This window comes from Mytilus galloprovincialis, chromosome 1 (assembly GCF_965363235.1).
Source record: "Mytilus galloprovincialis chromosome 1, xbMytGall1.hap1.1, whole genome shotgun sequence".
Lineage (NCBI taxonomy): Eukaryota > Metazoa > Mollusca > Bivalvia > Mytilida > Mytilidae > Mytilus > Mytilus galloprovincialis.
The window spans coordinates 95,978,166-96,002,765 of NC_134838.1; the positions used below are offsets into that span (position 1 = coordinate 95,978,166).

At 33.8% G+C, this 24,600-nt stretch overlaps 1 protein-coding gene across 1 annotated transcript in view; it reads right to left on the reverse strand.

Moving 5' to 3' along the window:
- Positions 1 to 21,763, reverse strand: part of LOC143062915 (uncharacterized) — a 56,572-nt gene extending 34,809 nt beyond the window's left edge. The window contains exons 1-5 of the mRNA XM_076234782.1: positions 21,438 to 21,763; positions 6,344 to 6,745; positions 5,546 to 5,799; positions 4,614 to 4,794; positions 4,117 to 4,158 (exon numbers count right to left, since the gene is read on the reverse strand). Coding sequence (XP_076090897.1) covers positions 4,117 to 4,158; positions 4,614 to 4,794; positions 5,546 to 5,799; positions 6,344 to 6,745; positions 21,438 to 21,747 — 1,189 coding nt within the window. The 5' untranslated portion in view covers positions 21,748 to 21,763. The remainder of the gene's footprint in view (positions 1 to 4,116; positions 4,159 to 4,613; positions 4,795 to 5,545; positions 5,800 to 6,343; positions 6,746 to 21,437) is intronic.
- Positions 21,764 to 24,600: the final 2,837 nt, after the last annotated feature.

Consider the following 24,600-nt stretch of genomic DNA (forward strand, 5'->3'; position numbering starts at 1 on the left):
TTTAGTCAACTGTTTCCTGCATTTTATGTGGCAAAATATTCATTTCCATTTTATCTAAAGGTTATTAATTTTAAGTTCTAACAAGACCAGGATATCCTTTCAACCCCCATCCTAGATATTCAAAAGGCAAAATGGTTGTCCCCTAAGTGATTGTTTACCATTTTGCCTTGCTTAGCCTTGGACTCACAGTTTTCTACTACTTAGCATGGGTGTTTTGTTCTTTCATTTAAAAAGCCTACATCATGACATGTAAGAAAAATTTCATTCCCAAAAAAAAAAGTCCTGTAAAATGGAAGCCTCACTGACAAATTGTCCCTATTATTTACCAACCTGTCCCACTTTTTCAAAAATTGCCCACTGTTGTTGACAACCTCGCCCCACCTTTTTAAAAACAAGAGTGCATACGCTGAAATGTCTCGCCTTCTTTACTAAGAAAATTATGTTGAAAGTTTAAAACTTTTAAAACTTTATTATAACTGTCACATAAACTTAACATTAACCAAGAAAACTAAACATTGACCAATGAACCATGAAAATGAGGTCAAGGTCAGATGAACCATACCACGCAGGCATGTACAGCTAACAATTCTTCCATACAACAAATTAGTTGACCTATTGCTTATAGAAAAACAGACCAAAACACAAAAACTTAACACTGAGCAATGAACCATGAAAATGAGGTCAAGGTCAAATAAAACCTAAGCGACTTAAATATAGATCATAAAATATTTCCATGCACCAAATATAGTTGACCTATGGCATATAGTATTAGATAAAAAGACCAAAACTCAAAAACTTAACTTTGACCACTGAACCATGAAAATGAGGTCAAGGTCAGATGACATCTGCCCGCTAGACATGTACACCTTACAATCATTCCATACAACAAATATAGTAGACCTATTGCATAAAGTATGAGAAAAACACAAAAACTTAACTATAACCACTGAACCATGAAAATGAGGTCAAGGTCAGATGACACCTGCCAGTTGGACATGTTCACCTTACAGTCCTTCCATACACCGAATATACTAGCCCTATTGCTTATAGTATCTGAGATATGGACTTGACCACCAAAACTTAACCTTGTTCACTGATCCATGAAATGAGGTCGAGGTCAAGGTACGCACATACCAAATACAGTTATCCTATTACTTATAATAAGAGAGAATTCAACATTCAAAAAAATCTGAACTTTTTTTTCAAGTGGTCACTGAACAATGAAAATGAGGCCAAGGACATTGGACATGTGACTGACGGAAACTTGTATCATGAGGCATCTATATACAAAGTATGAAGCATCCAGGTCTTCCACTTTTTAAAAATATAAAGCTTTTAAGGAGTTAGCACCGCCGCCGCCAGATCACTATCCCTATGTCGAGCTTTCTGCAACAAAAGTTGCAGGCTCGACAAAAAATTAATGCCAAATCCCCCCCCTCTTTTTAAGGTGCTAAATCTCGTTAAATTTACTTCTGCCAACTAGCATGACTAGCCACATTATTCAAAAGAGTAAAATCACAATGAATATATAATAAAGGTTTGCCAACTGGTCCCACATATGATGACTTATCTACATAGAACAAAAAATAAAAATAATTACTTGTGATAATAATGGAAATCAAAAATCTAATATATGATTTTAATTAAAATTAAATGATGCTTCATTTCTTAAAATAAAATTTATACATTATTATTATGCAGTTTATTGGAGAATAATTTTATTCTTGCAAGCTTACTTATTTGCAAAATAATTTCAATATTAATAACTGTTAACATGGTATGTCCGAGAAATGCTGATACAAACTTCTTTCTGCTTTAATTCAACCATAAGAAAAGAGTATCTTTTACTCAATAGTGGGGCGATTTGGCAGACCTTTATTGAATAGGATTTAACTTCTTTTCATAACTTTGTAGCCATCAATGCAGTAAGATGTCTACATCTACATCTACATAATACTTCTTATGTTGAAGATTACAAGAAGGCACATACTAGGGAAACAAATTAAACTAAACATATTTACAATAATTGCAAAAAACATTTTTTTTTTTTTTTTTTTTTTTTTTGTATATAGATAAAAACATGGTTTGGTTTAGTAGTACATATGTGGTTTTGCACCAGACTTAAAAGCTTCTAAGTCTGGGCTACAGGCTACTTGGTATGGTAGGGAATTCCACAACCTTATTGTTCTAGGAAAAAATGAATATAAATGATAGTTTGTGGGAGAGAATGGCTGTATAAATTTATGTTCCTTAGATGGTATTAGGTATGTATTTACTGGGATGGAGACTAATTGGTGTTGGATTTTATATAGCATGGTGACGGATGCAAGATTTCTTCTTTGTTGTAATGTTGGCCATCTTAGATGTTCAAGTATGGCTGTTACACTGCTTTGATAGCTGTATTGGTTGAGTGTATACCTGGCATCTCTTCTCTGTACCATTTCAATTTTATGTATTTGTTGTTTCGGCCACGGGTCCCAGACGACACTACAGTATTCTATTTTTGGTTACGTATGTTTTGTAAGCCAGTTCTTTTGTTTTTATGCTGTTTGTTTTTACATTTCTTTTAATAAATCTCAGTGATGCGTTTGCTTTGTTTGTGATGTCATTTATAAGAGAGTTCCATATCAGGTCTTTTGTGATGGAAACGCCAAGATATTTTGCTTTGTTTGTTGATTTTAGAATATGATTATGTAAAATGTTATTCTTTTTTTAATAATTGGGGCGAATTTGCAGACCTATATAATTTTCAACAGGATATTTCCATTTTTCATTAGTGGGGCGATATGGCAGTAGTTCGTTTAATGGAATTAACCGTATTTTATTAGTAGGACGAGTTTGTGAAACAGGGGGTTGATTTTGGTGTCGGGCGATTCGGCAGTGGGGGCGAGTTGTCACGAATACCCCAGCAAAAAGTCAAATGATCATCATATTTTTTACTAAATACTGTATGCCTTTCGAAATTATTTTGACAAACATACATGTTTTTTTGCATTTTAGTTTTTGTAGTCGATAATACGTGTGTGCTTTTTATGTAATCTTGTATATGTTTTTGTTTTTGTTTTTTTATTTTCTGAAAACGGCGCCAGATCAGTTATCTCCCTTGCATTAGGGGTAAGCTAAAATAAGATATTCGTCTTCGATCTGGGAACACGATAACATTGTTAAGGCCAATTAATTTATCATTCTTCGGGCTGCTCTATCTTCAAAACACCTGGATTTAAATTTTTAATATAAAAATATGAAATTTTAAAATATAAAAATGCTTTTTTTTTTAAAAACATAAAAGAAGAACAATTGGGAAATTAATGGAAAACATTCGAAAAAAACATAAACCTTTTTCGTGCTTTTAAACAAAATTGAAATAAAACACATTGTTCATTCCTTTAAAAAAATTAATATGCTCAGCATTTTGACTTCTGAAACTATTTATTATCATTATTTATTTTTTTTATTTAAAAAAAAAGCACTTTAAAAAAAAAACCGTGATAAACCACATCCTTTAACCGATTTCCATTTTTTCATTCAATTTTGTGTAAAAGCAATATCAAATCCAGTTGTGAATTATTTCGTTGATTTGATTGACTCAAAATCAGAGGCTGTATCTAGAATTTAAGGTTAGATAATGCGTCCAAAATAATTTGGACTAACAGATCTATTGCAAGGCGATACTTTTTTATGATTCCTGAAATTTACATTTCTCCGATTTTAGCTGTGATTTACGCCCGTCACACCACCCTGTATCTGTCCATGTCAGTATGGATATATTTGCCATGGTGCCTAAACATGATTCACGAACTGTACATTACCATGATGAGCGTAAATTGTAAAATGTAATATATGCTGTAAACACCCCATAAAATAGACACTTTAGAATTGGGAAAACATACGGTCGTTTGAATTAAAAGACTTTCACAGACATTAGCATTTACCGAAGATCCGAAATTGAAATGTCATACGAAATGTGAGCCACGTGAGTATTAGAAGATTTAATAAGGAACCGATTTCATGTCCTTTTCGTTATTTTGTGTTTTCTTTAATTATCATCACTGAGTATCAGGCTTATTTGTCACAATTGACTCTGAAACAAAGTTCCGTGCACTTATCTTTAATTACCAGATATTAAACTGCTGCAGCTGTTTGGTGGAATATCTTCATCTGCAAAACAAAAGAAAGCAGGTGTTATAAAAATCGTTAATACAGTAGTTTTTCTCATTCTTGAATCCTGGTAGTCACTACTGACACTAGCAGAAATTGAGCAGGACAAGGGGTTACTTAAATGAGGCTTTTTTGTTAAAGATGGTAATATACAGTCGTAGAAAGTTTTAATTTCTTTTTAAATTGAAATATACCAATAATCTAATATGTGTTAATCAATAACAACAAAACGTGAAGTATATAGTAACATAGAAATTAGTAACTAAATATCGCATCATGAGACTTAAAATTTTGTATTGTATATTCATTTTAATGAAAATAGAAATTAAGTGATATTTATAGCCCTAATTCACAAGGAAAATAGGAGTATGTGTATCCGTATATACTTTATAGTTCTTAACTTACCAGGAGCATAGGAGTATGCGTATCCGCATATATTATAGTTCTTAACTTACCAGGAGCATAGGAGTATGTGTATCCGTTTACTTTTACTGCCATGCCAATCCTAGAGTACCAGGTTTGTGGATAGAATCGTAACTTTGAGGAATACACAGGAAATTCAAGGCTATGCGTAACTTCACTTCCACTATTTGTATTTCCAGTGAAAAGGCCGCTTGATGGATATGGTAGAAATTCCTGTAAAATCATAGACCTATCTATATACTATGGTATAAAAATTGTAATAATTGATTGTAGAATGGATATTATAATATAGAACTGTGCAATGAGCACATGATACGCCCGTCGATTTTTCACAGAATGAGTTCCATAACTCATCAATGTCGTTTAAGAAATCTATAAAAATAAACTAAATGGAGTTTATTTCAATCCAGTCTCCAAAGTTTCAAGAAAACTGTTCAAAGCATTTTTGAGTTATAATTGTCCGAAACTGGACCCCCTTCTTTATGACTGATGATACAATCCTATAACTCGGAAAGATAAAATCTACTGACAAAAATACTAAATTACATGCTCGATCTCCTGACTTGAGACCAGAAATTACAGAATGTGTTATTCTGTGGATTTTTTTTTTGGACACTTCAATAGTTATTCCAACATCCGATATCAAGGGAACGTTACTATCTCACACATGTATTAAAATGGTTGATGAGAGATTCATATATTCACGGATTTTCCAAATTATTTCAATAAAAAAAAAAATATTTATTAATAAAAAAAGATAATAAAACCAATGGAAATCTACACAAAAACAGCTTGATACGTATACTAAACAAACAAATAAGACAAAGAAAAAAACAACACCTAACAACAACTGCATAAACTTTAGGCAATGTGAAACACAAACTAAACAAATGGAGACAAACGCACAAGTTGCTAGACATATAACTACGTTTAATAGATCTATCATTATAAAACTAAAGCATACCCATGCAGATGTAGATTCGTTGTAAAATTGAACTTTGTACGTCCTCACATAGGAATTAGAACTAGGATCTCCCTTTGTAGAAAAAGATGTGACCATCATGCTGGTAGTAAATGATGCCTCTAGATACTGGTTTGTGTTTTGACTTCCTGCTCTCCAGGATCTAGAACTATGGTAGCCTATCTTACCATATGCTGCAGGGTAGCTTGAGTACGACGAAGCAGACATTGCAAGATCTAATGTTGACACCATGCCATCTGCAAATTTCACGAATAATTTAGTTTTAAGGAATCTTAATGCTTCTTTGAAAACAACAGTAAATTCAAAGGTCTTGTTTAAGTTCTAAGACTTGTGTAAAATGTATATTAAACGTTTTTTAACATTTTTTTATATCTCTTTTATTTCTAAATAAAACTCTAAATTTCCTACTTCGAAAAAGGAAACTTATTTATACCAAGCGCATGGAAGCAAAATAATATCAGAAAATAATATGTCTGAATAATGTTTATTGTTTAAATGGTAACCACAGAATAAGGATAATAATTCAATGACAAGTATTATATATATTTCTCGATTTATTTAACTTGACTGGGCGGAGTTTAACTAGTTCGTTCATCATAGACCAGTCCATCTACAGACAGAAGTTTTAGAATAAACTCATAAATGAAGTGTCCAGTGATGGTCATTAATCCGGTTAAAAGTATATGTGTATCCGATAAATAAATAATGAGAAACGGCCGTTGATTTTCTTGCCGTAAAGCAAAGTTTAAAAACATGTAAATTTACTACAGAATATCTTACCTATCAAACCGCCGTCTGCTAATATTTTACCCGTAAACGTCTTCTCGTTTGTATGAACAATAGAAATTCGGCCGCCAGAACCTCCACCACCTGACCCATATCCATCTCCACCTCTGGTGTAAATCAATCCTGTTCCTCTCATGTCCACTGTTAGCAGGTAAATGCTCCCTCCACTACCGCCACCGCATCCACTTCCTCCGTCGTTGCCACTGGCGGACACTTTACCATCAATCTGTATAAAGTCACCTGCCTTGAGGACGATTATACCTCCTCCGCTACCTCCACAGGATGAACCACCTCCACTACCATAGGAAATCGGTATTTTCGTGTCACCATATGACATCGCCTCTTCAGCAACAAGATACGATCCACTGGGAGTTCCACCTCTTCCTCCATAAGATCCTAAAATAAATATACTTGTATGTATAATTTAGCTAAAATAGCTAAAAATTTACCGTCGTGCAAATTATTAGACTGATATAATTTAATTCAATATATATACACGTTTTTTTTGCCACGCCATTATCAGTTGGCTTTTGATCGTTTATAGGTTGGTTTTTTTGCCACGCCATTATCAGTTGGCTTTTGATATCCCTTTGGTATCTTCAGTCATTATAAGACACTTGAATTTTATCATTTGTCTACTCTTTTTTTTTTTGCATTGTTGAAGGTTAAAGTAAGAAAACTTGAAGAAACCAGGTGAATGATGTACCAGGTTAAACTACGATTTTCTCAGTTCGCTGTGATTTGTTTCCTTTTACCATGCCTTTCTACCTGAACGTCGCCAAACGTTAGCAACTGTTAATTGTGAGAGTTGCAACCATTTCCCTTTATATCAAGATTTCCTACCGGGTATTTGCTTTACCTTGTCTTACTGCTATAATGAGCCCCTATAATAGTACAAATATGTCCTGAAACGACGAAGTTGCTTGTTTTCGTTGTCTAAAATTATGTGCTTTTGTTGAGCAACAATTTAAATATTCAGTATTGCCATACCTTTTTTGAAAATTTGCGCTCCAGTGATTTATAAATTTTTCATCAAAATTGTTTAATTTCCTTTTTTGAAAATTTGAAAAAATACTAAAAATGTAGGAAAATTGAATCAGCTGTAAACACATAACAAGGATGTGCATATCGGTACAAACAAATAATACATTTATAATTCCTATGAAGTGATGGTGATGGTGATAGTAATGGTGATGATGACGATGACGATGACGATAATGTGATGTGATGATTAATAAAAATAATACTGGTATCATTATTATCGTTATTAAAATGATAATTATTTAATGATATTATTATAACCCTTGGGTGATTGTGATTGTTCAACTGTAACTAGGGTTTAGTTCTCTAGTTGTTTAATAGCATGACCCTTATCATAAAAGGTTTGACAATTCAAAAACCTTTCACAAGTTTTTTTTTCTTTCTTTTTTTAAATATGACATACGTTGATTGACTAATTAGAATTAATTGCATAACAGTGTGGTCGACAGTAAAACGTTTGTAGGTTGTAACTTGTTTGTCAACGGCTATGATTTTATGCTCACCCAGTCTGTCAGAGGCCTTCCAGTGGGGATTGAAATATTCACTTGTTACACATTCCGATACATAAAATGAAACTTTCTTTTTACAAAGCTTGAAAGGAATTTGTTTTAAATATTTATTATAATCATCACATACAACCGTGTCATTTATAAGAATAATAATGTTCAGAGATGATATTATTTAATAATAATAAAAAAATAGGTTTATCCATTGTAAAAAAAACTATTAAGTTGATGGGGTTAATTCACAAAATATCTCATTGATTAAGAGCACAACTACTTCTACGGTGTGATCATTTAAGAATTGTCTACTATTTACTCAATGCGTATACATGTGGAGTTTTGTTTGTGAAGAGTTCTGGATAATTAAAAAATCATTTGATTTCTTTGTTTAATACCATAAAACGATTCATTCTTTCAGATATTTGTCACTTTGCCTTATCTTCAAGTCCAACACAATTTCTCACGTTTCTTACAAAACTTATATTCTTGTGATGTATTCTTTTGTTGAAAAAAAATATGTATAGATATAGATAGATATAGGAAGATGTGGTATGAGTGCCAATGAGACAACTCTCCTCCCAAGTAATAATTCATAAAAGTAAACCATTATAGGTCAAGGTCATAAACAGACGACATCATGCATTGTAACTTTTAAAGCCAATTAAGTGTAATGTTTATTGGTCGTTATGGTTATGGAGAATCTTGTTTTATATATGCATATTTTATACACAAAGAAGCGTTGTGTGGATTTAGACGTTTGGCGGGGAAATTAGTGGCAGGGTCGAAAGTTAAAGGGGTGATCGCAAGGGACTCTCTATGCTCCGTAAGGGTAACATTTAGAGAACACCCCTATCCAGAAAATAGTATATTCGCCCTGGGGTATATAAGAGAGTGAGAAACGGCATTCGAGGCTGTCGGTTGGCTGTCGATGAGCGTACGTTGGTTATATTAAGCGCTAGTAAGAGCCTTAATATTCAAAGGACACTTTGTACCGGGTACAAAGTAAACGTACAAGTTGAACGGATTGACAAGGCGGACTGTCCCACTCGGTGGACAGGCTGTACCAGCCCGCACTGTCTGGTAGTGACAGGTTGTCCCACTCGGAGGACAAGTTGTTCCAGCCCGCACTGTCTGGTAGTGACAGGTTGTCCCACTCGGAGGACAAGTTGTATCAGACCGCTCTGTCTTGTATTGACAGACTGTCCCATTCGGAGGACAAGCTGTACCAGCTATACTGTCTCTAAGTGACACATCGTCCCATCTTGAGGACAGGCTGGTTTATTGTATTATATTTGTATATATATAATTGTCCGTTGTTACTTTATTTCGACAAAGAGTCAGTGTATATATTTTAGTTCAATGTGCATAATTTAGATAGTTGTAGTTTTTAGCATTACCGTATTGTTTGTGGACAACTTGGATCCAAGTATTTACTGGAACGGACGTTTGAGATATAAACGCCTGGTTACACGTTACATATTTGGTGGCAGCGGTGGGATTCAAGTTGTCTATCAAATACTATTTGATTGATTGATCGTCATTTAATTTATTGTCAGTTAACATCAATGTTTACTTTAATAAAAGATTAAAGTGAATCAACCGTGAGGCATAGTTGTAAGTCACGGCTGAGTTGTAACACGAGTGTATTATTTAATAAAAATTGTTTCATTTTGATTACACTGTATTGCAATAAATATGTCGAATATTGACGATCAGATTGCTGAAATTAGTAGGCAAATACAGTCTCTTAGCGAAAGCACAATACAACATGGACAAAGTTTAATATCTACACCTTAAGATCAGGGTGTACGTCTGAAGGTTGTTGAAAATAAAGATCGATATTTTCATCCTAAGCCGGAATTAACGAAAAATCAAAGTACTGCTCATACTGTTTGCTCTGGTTCGAATAATGTAAAAATTAAACCTTCAAAATATGATGGCACTACTCCATGGATGGATTACTTATCACATTTTGAGATGTGTGCCCTAGTAAATGAGTGGTCTGAACACCAAAAAGGTTTGTACTTGGCCGTGTCACTGATTAGACAGGCTCAAGCAGTCCTTGGTGATTTACCAAAGGAAAAGAGACAAATATTTTCAGACCTAGTTAATGCACTTGAGGAACGATTTGCTCCTTCAAGTCAAACTGAACTACACCGGGTTCAATTTAAGGAATGTCGCCAAAAAGCAAGTGACACTTTGCCGGGGTTAGGTCAGTCAGTTCGAAGACTTTCTAATCTGGCATACCCGACTGTTCCGTTAGAATTAAGGGACACGCTCGCCAAAGAACAATTTATAGATGCGTTAGTAGACTCAGAAATGAGACTGAGAATTAAACAGTCTCGTCCAAAAGGTCTTAACGATGCTATACGGTTGGCAGTTGAACTTGAAGCTTATAACACGGCTGAGGGCAAAACACTGAACAGTATGGGTCATGTACGACATACTACTAGTGACAAACAGACAGAAACACCTTATAGTCCTGTTACGGCTGTATCTATAGGACAAATGACGACATGGATGCAGACGATTGAGAATAATTTACTGACCATAACAAAAGAGATTAAAGATTTAAAGTCCCAAAGAAAGCTCCAACAAAGGGAGAAGTTAAATAACACACAAAGTAAAAGGAAAAGGTGTGGTCCCTGTTTTAGTTGTGGAGAAATAGGGCATTTTGCAAGAAATTGTCCTAATAATAATCAGAAGCAAAGTACTCGGGAAACAGATAACACCGGAACATATACAGACGGTACAGTCAAGACACTGAAGTCTGAAGTTAAGTATAATGACAAAGGCGCTGTTGCTGTTTCAGCATCAGGGGATGCCGGAATGTTTGTCGAGTTAAAAATTCAAGGTGTACCAGTCAAGTTTGTGGTGGATACAAGAGCTACACTAACGCTAGTTTCTACAAGAGTATATCATTCAATTCCTGACTTGTGTAGGCCATATTTGAGTGAAACTAGGTCACAGATAAAGTCCGTCAGTGATAAGTATCTAAGTCTTCGAGGTAAAGCTAGTTTCACACTTGATTTTGGTAAGGAGAAGTTTATTTCAGAGGCTGTTGTAACTGACTTACAAGTCGATGGCATTTTAGGTTTAGACTTTATGAAGAAAAATAAGTGCCTGATTGACGTGTCTGCTTACCTATTACATATTGATAACGTTAGTGTTCCCCTGCTCTTTGAAGGTACAAAAACGAGAAATACTGATGTTTGTAGAAAACCTTGTCGGTTAACATCAGACAGACAGTCAAAAACGGACCGTGATTGTTCTAAGAGAGAACAAAGTCCGGTCACCATAGTTACAAGTCAGATGCAGCACAAAGGCAAAGACTTGTCTTTAATAGAGTTACAATCAAATGACTCGGACCTTAAACTTGTTAGGCGGTGGTTGACAGAGGGTCAAAGGCCACAGTACAATGAGGTATCCGGTAAGGGATACTCTATTAGGTCATTATGGAGTCAGTTTGGTTGTTTAGAAGTCCATGGTGATGTAGTAGTTAGACGCCACATGGACCGTGAACTTGACGTTGTGAAATTACAAGCGGTAATTCCAATGTCTGAGCGTAAGCAAGTTTTACAATGCTGTCATGAGACAGAGTATGCTGGTCACTTAGGTACGCATAAGACTCGAGAGAAGATATGTCAGTCTTTCTATTGGCCTGGTTTGCAATCCGATGTAAGGACGTATGTTGCTGGTTGCAATCAGTGTACTAGGGGAAAACGCCCAATGAAAAGGAAACGTGTCTCGTGGATATTAGAGGACAATGGGCGTCACGAGAGTAAGAGACCAGCCTGTATGGCTGATAATGTAAATAAGTAAAATTCGGATTATGTATAAATTTTGTTGAATTATATTTTGTAATTTTGAATGTATCATGCGGGACGCATGTAGATTGAGGCGTGGGTTATGTAATGTTTATTGGTCGTTATGGTTATGGAGAATCTTGTTTTATATATGCATATTTTATACACAAAGAAGCGTTGTGTGGATTTAGACGTTTGGCGGGGAAATTAGTGGCAGGGTCGAAAGTTAAAGGGGTGATCGCAAGGGACTCTCTATGCTCCGTAAGGGTAACATTTAGAGAACACCCCTATCCAGAAAATAGTATATTCGCCCTGGGGTATATAAGAGAGTGAGAAACGGCATTCGAGGCTGTCGGTTGGCTGTCGATGAGCGTACGTTGGTTATATTAAGCGCTAGTAAGAGCCTTAATATTCAAAGGACACTTTGTACCGGGTACAAAGTAAACGTACAAGTTGAACGGATTGACAAGGCGGACTGTCCCACTCGGTGGACAGGCTGTACCAGCCCGCACTGTCTGGTAGTGACAGGTTGTCCCACTCGGAGGACAAGTTGTTCCAGCCCGCACTGTCTGGTAGTGACAGGTTGTCCCACTCGGAGGACAAGTTGTATCAGACCGCTCTGTCTTGTATTGACAGACTGTCCCATTCGGAGGACAAGCTGTACCAGCTATACTGTCTCTAAGTGACACATCGTCCCATCTTGAGGACAGGCTGGTTTATTGTATTATATTTGTATATATATAATTGTCCGTTGTTACTTTATTTCGACAAAGAGTCAGTGTATATATTTTAGTTCAATGTGCATAATTTAGATAGTTGTAGTTTTTAGCATTACCGTATTGTTTGTGGACAACTTGGATCCAAGTATTTACTGGAACGGACGTTTGAGATATAAACGCCTGGTTAAAAAAAATAATCTGAAAGAACGTGCGATATCATATTAGGAAAATTGATGGTCAAACCATAACAAAAAATCAAGTAAAGAATTTTAAGTATTCAACCTTTATAGCTTGCTGTTCGGTGTGAGCCAAGACTCCGTGTTGAAGGCCATTTTTATTTATTTTCAAATTACAAAGGTTATTCCTGATTTGTATTTTTAATTATTTTATTTAGGCGTTTAGAACCTTTGGTGACCTCACAGTTTAAATTTCTATGATAAGTACGTCGTGAGCAGTGGGCATTACAGACGAACGTTCACCTAATTTTCCCCAGTCAATGAATGGCCATAGCTACACTGTTATGAATTTTATTCTATTTGTTTATATATTTCAAGTACACTTAAACTTTTGAATATTTTAGCGTATCATTATCCAGTAATCGGAAGAACGATTATGATTGGGATGTATATCGAATATCTTTTCCTTATTGTTTAGTGTTCACTAGTTCCTTTCGACATTAAACATTGTTGTAATATATTAGGGTAGTATGTGGAATATGCATTATCACGTCCAGGGGCCGTGTCAATGAAAGTATCCTAGGACATGTCCTAAGATAGGTCTTAGGACATTATTTAGGATGGTCTTAGGACGTGTCTGAGACATGTCTTAGGATGTAAAACAAAGTTGTCTTATGACAGTCCTAACTACGATGGTCCTAGGACCATCCTAACACATTTATTTAATTGAAAATATATGTAGAGATTTGTATGACATAGATTGAATTGTATTTTAGAACATATATATAAAGAGAGGGAGGATGACTCTTATATAGAAAACAATTAACGCAAAATAAAAGTTAAAGTTTTTACGGAATACTAATAAATACGTTATTAAATATGATAAAAGATATATATGAATTTTATACGAAAACAAAAGTTAATGGTCACAAAACTTTGTGATATTCGTGCTGCAATTTTAGTACATAAACTATTTTTGTCCTTAGGTCCACTCGATTTCATTACATGTATCGAATCAGGATTAAGTAAAAAAAGAAGCAAACTTTTTCCCATATTTGAAAATATGTGGCTTATGATGATAGTATTGTTTAGGCTTCGTATTAGTATTTTTAGTATTGAGTTTATGCCATATTTGTTGTTTTTATTACGTTTAAGGACGATGTAACCTTTAGGACTATTCTAAGACACCTAATTGTATATCCTAACTTTAGGACCAAATTTAGGACATATCTTATTTTAGGAGACTTTCGTTAACCCGACTTAGGACTAAGACGTGTCCTAAGACCATCCTAAGACATGTCTTAGTCCTAGGACAGCTTCGTTGACACGTCCCCAGGCTCTGTTCCAAGATTTTTAGTTTGAAAAATGGGGTAACAGTGGTAACAAATGTTTGACTCCGCTCCTGTTTTAACTAAAATCTACATGCTATATGAAAATTACAAATATTTCCTTAACTATCAGTGTTGGTTTATTATCTTTACCGGTTTAATACGATGATGTTTGGTGTCAAATAATGTTCGAGTCTTTTCCTTATTAAGTTAATTATCTTGAAAAGCAAAACATGCATATAATATTCGTACAATATTGTGATAATTGCAATTATGTTTTTCTACTAGTATCTTCTAAACCTGTCAGCATTTTCCCCTCCCAAACAGACCTTATTTGAATATATAAAAAAGAAGATGTGGTATGATTGCCAATGAGACAACTATCTACAAAAGACCAAAATGACACAGACATTAACAACTATAGATCACCGTACGGCCTTCAACAATGAGCAAAGCCCAGACCGCATAGTCAGCTATAATAGGCCCCGATAAGACAATGTAAAACAATTCAAACAAGAAAACTAACGGCCTTATTTATGTAAAAAAAATGAAACAGTGTATTGATTCACGAGTCAGTAGCCAGATCCTCTTAAAAAAAAAGCTGATCGCCCCCTTTTTGAACTAAAACAGATACTTGTCAAATATGAATATTAATTTGAATTCAATAATTTGACTGACGAACTTATGTTGACTTGTCGCTTTAAATAGATATGTGTTAATTGTTATAAAATAAGGTCAATCGCACAGGTCAGCGAATATATTGGTTTGTGATCCTGACTGTTTCATTCGGTGTCATAAAAAATAAAAACTATAATTGTTTAATAAAATCCAGTTTATTCCAGCTATCAGGGCAATTTAATTCTTTGTTATCTGTTATTCTGAAAATATATTTGCTGTTAGCTGTTATTGTCTTATTCTTTGTTAGCTGTTATTGGGCTTTTAGTTTTTTTGTTACCTGTTATTGTGATAATGTATTTGCTGTTAACTGTTGTTGAAAATTGGAATGTTAGTATTTTTTTACAGCAAATTTTCGGTAGAAATTGAAGATCATTGGACATTGGGGTCCACCATACTAATAAGTTGGTCCCGTATTCGGAGAAGGATTCCATTAATATATACCCTTCACAGAAGTGAGGTTCAGGACAATTCCACTGTATATTAAGGGCATACGATACAGTTACAGGGGAGGTAATGACGTTGCTAACGTAAATTGTTATTTTCGCGACGTCAAAAGTAAAATCACAAAAATACTGAACTTAGAGGAAGATCAATTGGGAAAGTCCATAATCACATGGCAAAATCAAATAACAAAACGCATCAAAAACGAATGGACAAAAACTGTCAAGCGGTGACTTATCGGGAAAAAATGCAGTTTTCGGCTAATTTTTAGCATTCAAACTGATTTAACTTGAAAACGAGTTCATGGATCCCCCTTTTTTAAAATGGCATTCGGTTTGATTACTTAAGAAGATTATGTGTACCAATTTTCAATAAAACGTAAATTGTGCAATTTTTTTAAATTTGATAAATATACAGCCAAAAATTACGTTTTTTTCCTACAATCATGATCATTAAATTTTGATAAATTTGAGTTATTTGTAAAAATAAAATGTACAAATTTATGCAATATTTATATAACTCACAAATTACAAATAATTTAACAAAAAACCGATCGTGTTTATCTTTTAAAATAAAAAAAGTCGTGTATTTCTATCGAAAGGAAAAATATGTCCACAAATCCGTATTTTGAGGAAATATCTGAAATTTGAACCTCAATTTACTCAAAAAGTAGCACATGAAGGTATATTTTTTAAAACATATTTGATTTGATCAGATTTAAAATAGCCTATATGCAAATTTTCATCAACTTGTAAATACAGGATCAAAACTGTATCGTATGCCCTTAAGATTATCCTTTGTAATAAATTCCATTTTTTGGAACATGTATTTAGAATTATCTTATTTTTTTGTATGAGGATAATGTTCCTTGTTTCCCGTACCAACATATTAAATCAGAACAATTCTTAATATGACAAAAAGGAAACATATGGTCAGGAATATCTGACAAGAATCTCAATTAAGGACTAGGTCCTTACACACAGTTAACCTTTTATTTAATATAGTACACTTGGTGCAATCAAAAGCCTGCTAAAAAAATGTTCAAATTGAGCCTATGAAAATAGTGGAATAAATTACTTTTGAAGTGTCAAAAATTGGTTCGAGGTACTTGATAAATTGCATGCTTATAATTGGTGCTTTTGATTTTTCTACCCTATATACCACTTTGCCTCATAGTCTTATTATAAGAAAAATTCACACACCTCATTAAATGGGCATTTAAAACAAAGTCAGAATGGAAATATATATTTTCAAACTTTTTTAGGTCATTTTTTAGTAGCAACAAACACAAGAACTATATGTCAATTGGACCTGCTTTGATACCATAACTGCCCTTGAATTTTTACTAGATATCATTTTTTCTCTGTGACATATTCCTCATTTCCATTCTCAATTTTATTACACACTATTTAAATTATAAGCATGTGTGAATGTGTGAGTTTCTATAACTGTTTAAAAATAAATGCTGAAAAAAGTATTCTATAACAAATAAACAGCTACGCCATGAGCGCATGATACGCCCGTCGCCCTTTTTGAAGTATTCGATAACTTCCTTATGTCATATCAGATATTTATAAAAATTTAAAGAGAGCTTCAGTCAATATATATAAACAATACGCCAAAGTTTCATGAGAACTGCTGTAAACATTTTTGAGTTATTGTCCGAAAACTGGAAAATACCACCTTTTTTAATGAATAGAACCCCCCAACTCAATAACATAAAATCTGAAATTAATGAAAATAAAAAGGGCGCTAACAACAATAGCTATAACGTAAAATCTAAAATCTAAAATTTATAAAAATTGAAAGGAAGCTCATGTCAATAGATAAAATTACATAAAACCCCATTACTCAAAAACTTTAAATCTGAAATTTATAAAAAAAAAACAAACAAAAAAACGGAGCTCACGTCAATAGATATAAACATTTTTCCAAAGTTTTATGCAAATTGGTTAAAGAGTGTTGGAGTTAATGTTTGACATGTTGACGACAGATTGACAACAGTATTCCATAATACGTCCCGTAAACGAGCGTATAAAAATATACTGAGTAGTAAACGCATTCTAGATACATAATTTTAAGAACATGTTCATAGAAAATGGAATTCATTACAAAGGATTATACCCGTAATAAGAAATACTGGATCCGTCAATGACCCGACTTATTTTAATATTTCATTTACTGTTATCTGTTTTTGTCCATTTTAATTCCTTGTTATCTGTTATAAGCCAAACCAATTTGCTGTTTTGCTGTTATTGGGACCCCCTTGCCCCCCTCTATCAATAGTATCAATGAGAGAATGGTATTTTTTTTCTTTCCAAAGAAAAACAAATGAATTTTTACAAAATCTAGATTCAAAACAGAAGTCAGTAATATAAAGAAACGAAATAGAACCGCACTTCATTATTCATTATTCCAGGTTTATAAAAAAGAAGATGTGGTATGATTGCCAATGAGACAACTATCCACAAAAGACCAAAATGACACAGACATTAACAGCTATAGGTCACCGTACGGCCTTCAACAATGAGCAAAGCCCATACCACATATAGTCAGCTATAATAGACCCCGATAAGATGTAAAACAATTCAAACAAGAAAACTAACGGCCCTATTTTATGTAAAAAAAAATGAACGAAAAACAAATATGTAAGTGCTCAATGATATAAAAAAATGAAATAGCTTATATTTTAGTATCCAAGTTGAAAATTGAATAGAAAAATAGAAAACTTATTTTTTGACTCTATATATACCGTATTTCTGAATTCATCATTTTTGGGTTATTTAACAAATATTCAAATTTCATATGAAACAAAAATCAAAACACTCTTTGAAATCTTTATCTTTGTTTATATTTTAATTTGCGGAGGATAAACTAGTGGGTTTCCCTAACCCTTTTTTAACAGAAATTCCTTGTTTTAATGTTTGGACAACCTAATAAAATCCGAAAAAAAACATATATAAAAACTAAATGATACTGTTTTTTTGCGGGACCTTTGTCAGTCCTCACCCTCTGATTGTAAATATAACTCGTCGATTGTGCGTGCCGCAATACCCATTAGAGGGGTTACGGACTACCTAAATGCTAAAATACGCATGAACATGTAATAGCCAATTTTGAATAATGGATTGGACTGCTGCGACCCTTTAGTCCGTCTGACTACAGCTATACCTTATACGCCATTTGAAAGCTTACCAATAAAGGAATAAAAGATATATAAAATTGAGAATAGAAATGGGGAATGTATCAAAGAGACAACAACCCGACCAGGGAGCAGACAACAGCAGAAGGCCACCAATGGGTCTTCAATGCAGCAAGAAACTCCCACACCCGAAGGCGTGCTGCAGCTGGTCCCTTAACAAAAATGTATACTAGTTCTGTGATAATGGCCGTCATACTAAACTCCGAATTATACACAAGAAACTAAAATTAAAAAAATCATTCAAGACTAACAAAGGCCAGAAGCTCCTGTCTTGGGACAGGCGCAAAAATGCGGCGGAGTTAAACATGATTTTGAGATCTCAACCCTCCCCCTATAGGAAGAGATCCGTTTGCGCCAAAAATGCGTCCTTTTGCGCCACAACTTTTTTCTCCAATGCTACGTTTTCGCCACATGTTTTAAAATTACATGGTATCATTTGCGCCAAAAGTAAAACATACGATTGCGCCAACTAGAAGAAAAATGACGTCTTGTAACTGGTGTTATGTAGCCATTTTTCCCCATGCCAGTTTACCCCCGGGGATTTTTGACAATACGTATACATAGTATATGTATAGTCACTTTTCCCCCATGCCAATCTTTCTCCCTATATTAAAGATTTCACTGTGTATATATAGATACGTCTGAAAATTAAACCAACATTGTTAGAAAAAGGTTTATATATACAAATGTTTAGTTCTTTTATATAAACGCAGGTTGTCTACTGTTACAGCTTAATCAGTCTCTCTATGTGTCAACTAATTTGTCTTAACAGTATATCTAACTATAATTGTATTCATTTAGTCAATTATACCAAGGGTTCGCGAAAGAGAATGGATGTGATCACCACATCAGAATGTGGTTCGTGTGTCTAGATATAACATGTACGTACATGTATACATATCAAATATATATGAATACGATGAAGCTTTAGTACCGCAAAACTAATAAAAAAAGAGTATAGGATAAATATTTCTAACTGACGTCGCCGACGTTATATTAAAAGGGGGAAAAACTAGGTTCTTATGCCGCAAAGGGGGAAAATTAGCATGGGGGGAGAATGGCTCTAGGACACCGGCAGTTTAAACGGCAAATGTTTCCTTTTCTGAAACATATCTTCTTACTGCATGCTGCTGGATGTGTACTTCCCGATTTCATGTATGTAGTAGCTTGTAATTTCACTTTATTGTCCAAAAACACAAACATTGAAGGATGAAATGCATAAAGAAACTAAACAAAATGACAATGATACATAAATTAACAAAGGACTACTAGCAGTTACTGACATGCCAGCTCCAGACCTCAATTAAACTGATTGAAAGATTATGTCTTCATCATATGAATATTAAGTACAATCCCTCCCGTTAGGGGTTTAGTATTATACCATCATAAAATATATGAGAAGAAAACATAACTGGTATCATGCCAACAACTGGTTTTAGAATAAATGTGTTAATTTCCGATGCAAATACCCTATAAGTGAATCAATATTAAAGCAATATTATGCAATCTTTAATGACCTGACAACAGTATCGTAACTATCTCTTCTTAATAAGTCTGTTTAAAGGTTTTGTTAGCTTTTGAGGTGAATACCAACATTTTTTGTGCTTTGTAAAGAATATTACCATACAAAAATTTGAAAAATGGATGTGAAATACTCGAACGTATATAAGATGTTTGCATGTTGAATTATACTAGTATTTACGAATGGTGTCCTTGTACCGATGATAAAATTTAGTAAATGTTTTGACTAGTTTGTGATATCGAAAACCCTGGTGTACTAATTTTTCAGTAGTACACAAAATTCTCTCGCTAAAATCTAATACGTTGTTTATACATACACCAGCGAATCTTTATAGTCAATATGTTCGGCAGCGCCTATTAGAGGAGTAAAGAAAGACATTAATGTCGAAATTCGCATGAAAATTAAAAAATAGGTTATTTTGAATAATGTCTGAGTGGACTACTGCAACCCTTCAGCTCTTGATTACAGAGAAACCTTTTACACCATTCGAAAGCTTACCAATAGAGGAACAAAACGGTGACCTATAGTTGTTAATGTCTGTGTCATTTTGGTCTCTTGTGGACAGTTGTGTCATTGACAATCATACCACATCATCTTTTTTATATAATCAATATGTGCCAAAATGCCCATTTGAGGATTTACAGAGGACCTAAATGCCAAAAACGCGTGAAAATTAAGAAATTACCAATTTTGAATAATGAAATGAATATTTTGAATAATGAAATGAATATTTTGAATAATGAAATGAATTGCTGCGACCCTTTGCCTTATTACAACTATACCTTATACGTTATTCAAAAACTTACCAATAGAGGAATAAAATGTATAACATATAATCAATATGTTCGGCAACACCAATTAGAGGAGTTATGGAGGACCTAAATGTTGAAATATGCGTGAACAATAAGTTAGCTTATTTTGAATAATCGAATGGACTGCTGTGACCCTTCAGCCCCTTATTTCAGAGAAACATTATGCATCGAATGTAGTAACTTATTTAAAGAGATGCAACCCGGTCCTCTGATACTAGTATAACAACATCGTGATGATTACGTTTGATAATTGGTGACACAACAGATCACAAGGCGACAACCAACAGACAATTTTCATCAGAAACTTGCAAGATAACTATTTTGAAATGATGTGTATTACAAAAGGAGATGTGAATTATGCTGAACAATCAAAACAATCGTGCACACAAATTTTGCCTCATGGTTGAAGTAATATAAAAAGTTATTTTGCAAAGATTTGCGCTATGTCGCAAATATTTGCCGTATAACGCAAATGATTTTTTTTGTGCGCCATATGTTGTTGCGCATTGAAATGTTTACTTTTAAGGCTACGGTTCAAATTCTGAACATGTCATGCGAGTTTTGTTCAATTTAGGTTTTGATTTTTTTTATTTAAAAAAAAAAATAGAACAATTGTCAGTAACGTTGTATATCTTTAGCAGCATAATGCACTTTAGAACTTTTAAAAGATTAAAAACGCTCGCCGTAAAAAAGTAGAATCGTAAAGCAACTTGGTCGCTATCATAGCTCAAAATAATATGAAGGTACCAATTTCATGAGTACACATGACAGATCACAAGGGATTTCTTTAAATTGCTGTCCTTAGTGACTAAAGGTTGTGTACCTGAACCAAGTGCAGATTTCAATGGCCTGTTATTTACCTCCAGATCCAGAGGATGTACCCGCTCCAGGTCCACTTTGGGCGGGAAATCCTTGTCCGTCTGCTGTAATTATTCCATTCTCAGAAACAGTTATGCTTGTTGCCTTTATTCGAACAATAGCATCGCTATCTGATGGATTTCCTGCTATAACTAAAGTTCCGTCTACTTGGATAGTATCAACGGTTGTCGAGCTGCTGATTGTACATGTCTGTCCTGCGCTCACTGTTATAGATCCCCCACTTTCACATCCATTTGCGAACTCCACGCGCAGAATCACCAACAAGATTCCTAAACAAACATGAATTTTCATGTTACAGAAACAAGCATTTCAAACTATTAAAAAAATTCAAAAAGATGAAACGCTTTCATATGACGAGGATCTCGTCACTTATGGAGAAACGTTTCCAAAAAATGTGAGTTTTTTCTTACACAACGCAAAAAACAATACAAATCATTAGCATTTTGACAGATCAATATAAAGTATATATATGTTTCAATAAATCTTTTGATTCTTCTTTGTTTTGAATGGTATCATATTGCACGGAATTGGAACACAAACAAAACAGAAAAGTATTTAAAGAGTTTCCTAATGAAAGTCCGCCAAAGGTGAGACATGTCAGAAAACAAGGACACACAATCAAAAGAATTACGCTTCGATTATCTTCCATCTGGAATGAACTTTTACTATACAAAAATCGAAAAGGTTTTGTTCTTTGGTAGATTTTTTTTCTATTGCCTGTCACTCAAACTTTCTATAAACACGGTCATAATGTTCCGTCATTTTTATAAATAACTATACAACAACGAGTCGTTCTAATTTTTCAGTTAAGACTTGCTTTTAGACATCTTCGATTTCATTTTGTTTGTACTTGAGCTAAAACTTTATTGCACTCAGTTAGCATAGCAGTATTATTTGTTACTCGAATACGATGAATGGAGGTTGATAACTTGTTCCTGATAATGACAATGAACGAAATGATGAAGATGTAACAACCAATGTCACAAACTTTTCGGTAATGGGCTAAGATGTTCTAAGAGACTGAACAGCAAAATTGCGATTGAATTAAAAAAATATCATTTGCACGTACAATTTATATCGTTCAAGTAGCACGTTTTACTATAGATGATACTGTCTGCATCCGTTTTACTAGCAAAACTAAAAAGGTTTACTGAGGTGACTTCACCCAATAGAAATTTGGTGATGAGAGACTTGAAAAAAAAACCCGATTTCATGCAGATATAGTGTACTGTCCTATGTATTTGATTTTTTTAGAGCCAATTTGTTAAAGATACAGAAGGCAGCACTTTGAATGAAACAAATTAAAATGAACATTTGTTTGAATAACTTAGCTAGGACGCATCTGAGCTTATTGAGTCATTTGAAAAAGATGTTGCTCGAATAATTACTAGTCCCAGAAAGGAAACCTCATGTGAAATATTATATAAAAAAAACTTAGATCGGATGAGAAGACGACCAAAAACGACATGATTACATTTTCATTAACTCTTATGTGAAGATCCCAGAATAAATAGGTGCAGACTGATCACATCATTTAAAAATTAATGGTACCCGATACAACTTACATCATCGGATAGAATTTACATCCCCAACTTTTATTTTGCACTTCCTGTTATAAAAAAAATTATATTCCAAATATCATGGATATATGGAAATCTCTTGAAATCAATCCTCTTTCCGGAAAATCGTAAGCTCTGGAATATCGTATCGTATATATAGTTCTGCTCAAAACTTTCTAGCAGATTTTAAACAAACATGCAACAGAGACTGTGAAACACATCTTGTGTAACCAGATGAGGTAACCAAAATCCTTAAGTTAAAAATTAAATGACTATCCCATGTCAAGGAAATGAAGTCTAACAAACAAACAATAGTCCACAAGAACACACAAATACACAAAAAAAACCTTTGAAAGGGTATGAACACCGGTGCACGAGGAACATAAGTACGCAACAGTCGTGTTTCTTCTATATATATATTCTATATTCGAATTATTTGTGTAGTAAACTGGTGAACATTTGTCTCGTAAATCTTTTATTTAATCATGACCACTAATGAACAAATCATGATATCCATCCATTCTGCCGAATTTCAAAAATTATTCGATAATGGTCCGGCAATTCTTGATATCGTCTTTGTAACTTTCGAAGGGGTTTAGTGCTATAGCTGCCTTGTTAACAGCAATCCTTTATCATAAAAAGCATTATTGGTCTCGAATAAGACATCAACTTGGAACTTTGTACTGCATATATAGGTGCATGCTGCTAGAATGTTGCTACACATAAATAGTGACCAATAGTTTCGTACAACCACGTGATTCGGATTATTGTGGATAGGTGTATCATTGACAAACATAGCCACATGTAATTTTTTTTTTTGTATGTCATATCAACTGCAGAAAATTAATTTTGAAATTCATTGATTGGTTTCGTCTTAAACCAAATAAAATTTAAATTTTGTAAGTTTCAATCAATTGCTAAAGGAGGTAAAACTCAACCCCAAAATATCTTAAAAATATTATTGAATGTAAGAATGAAGTTAATAAAACTTTCTGCTAAACTTGTACTTTAAATAATAGTCGTATCGCTATTATTCGCTAATATCCATTCTGTCTAAAAAAAAAATATAGTGTTAGACAACTAAATTTTGTCATAAGTGGGAGAATCTACGTAAAAAGAGTAAACCGACTTACTACATATCATTCTATGATATTGTCACATTGTTTTAATGTGCGGTGGAAAAGTGTAAAAAAAAGTAAAGGGGAAATCCTGGAAAAAGTTTTTATTAGCCATATTTATTATAATCAAAACAGGTCTGTATGTTGGGAAAATCAGAACTACTATCAACATCAAAAATCCCTGATTACTACAAGACTGAAATCATTAAATATAATAATAATTATAAGAATGAGGAATTTAAAAAAATAATAATGAGACCACTTTGTTTACATGGTTTGTAAATAAAAAAGGTGTTTTTTTCTAATAAAATAAAAGTGGAAAAGTAATATCGTTTAAGTACAGATAATAAGAGTTTATTTGTCAATCAATATCAAAAAGAAAATGTGCTGTGATTGCCAATGAGACAAATCTGCACACGAGAAATTACAAATATGAGTCACCGTACTACGACCTTCAACAATGAGCA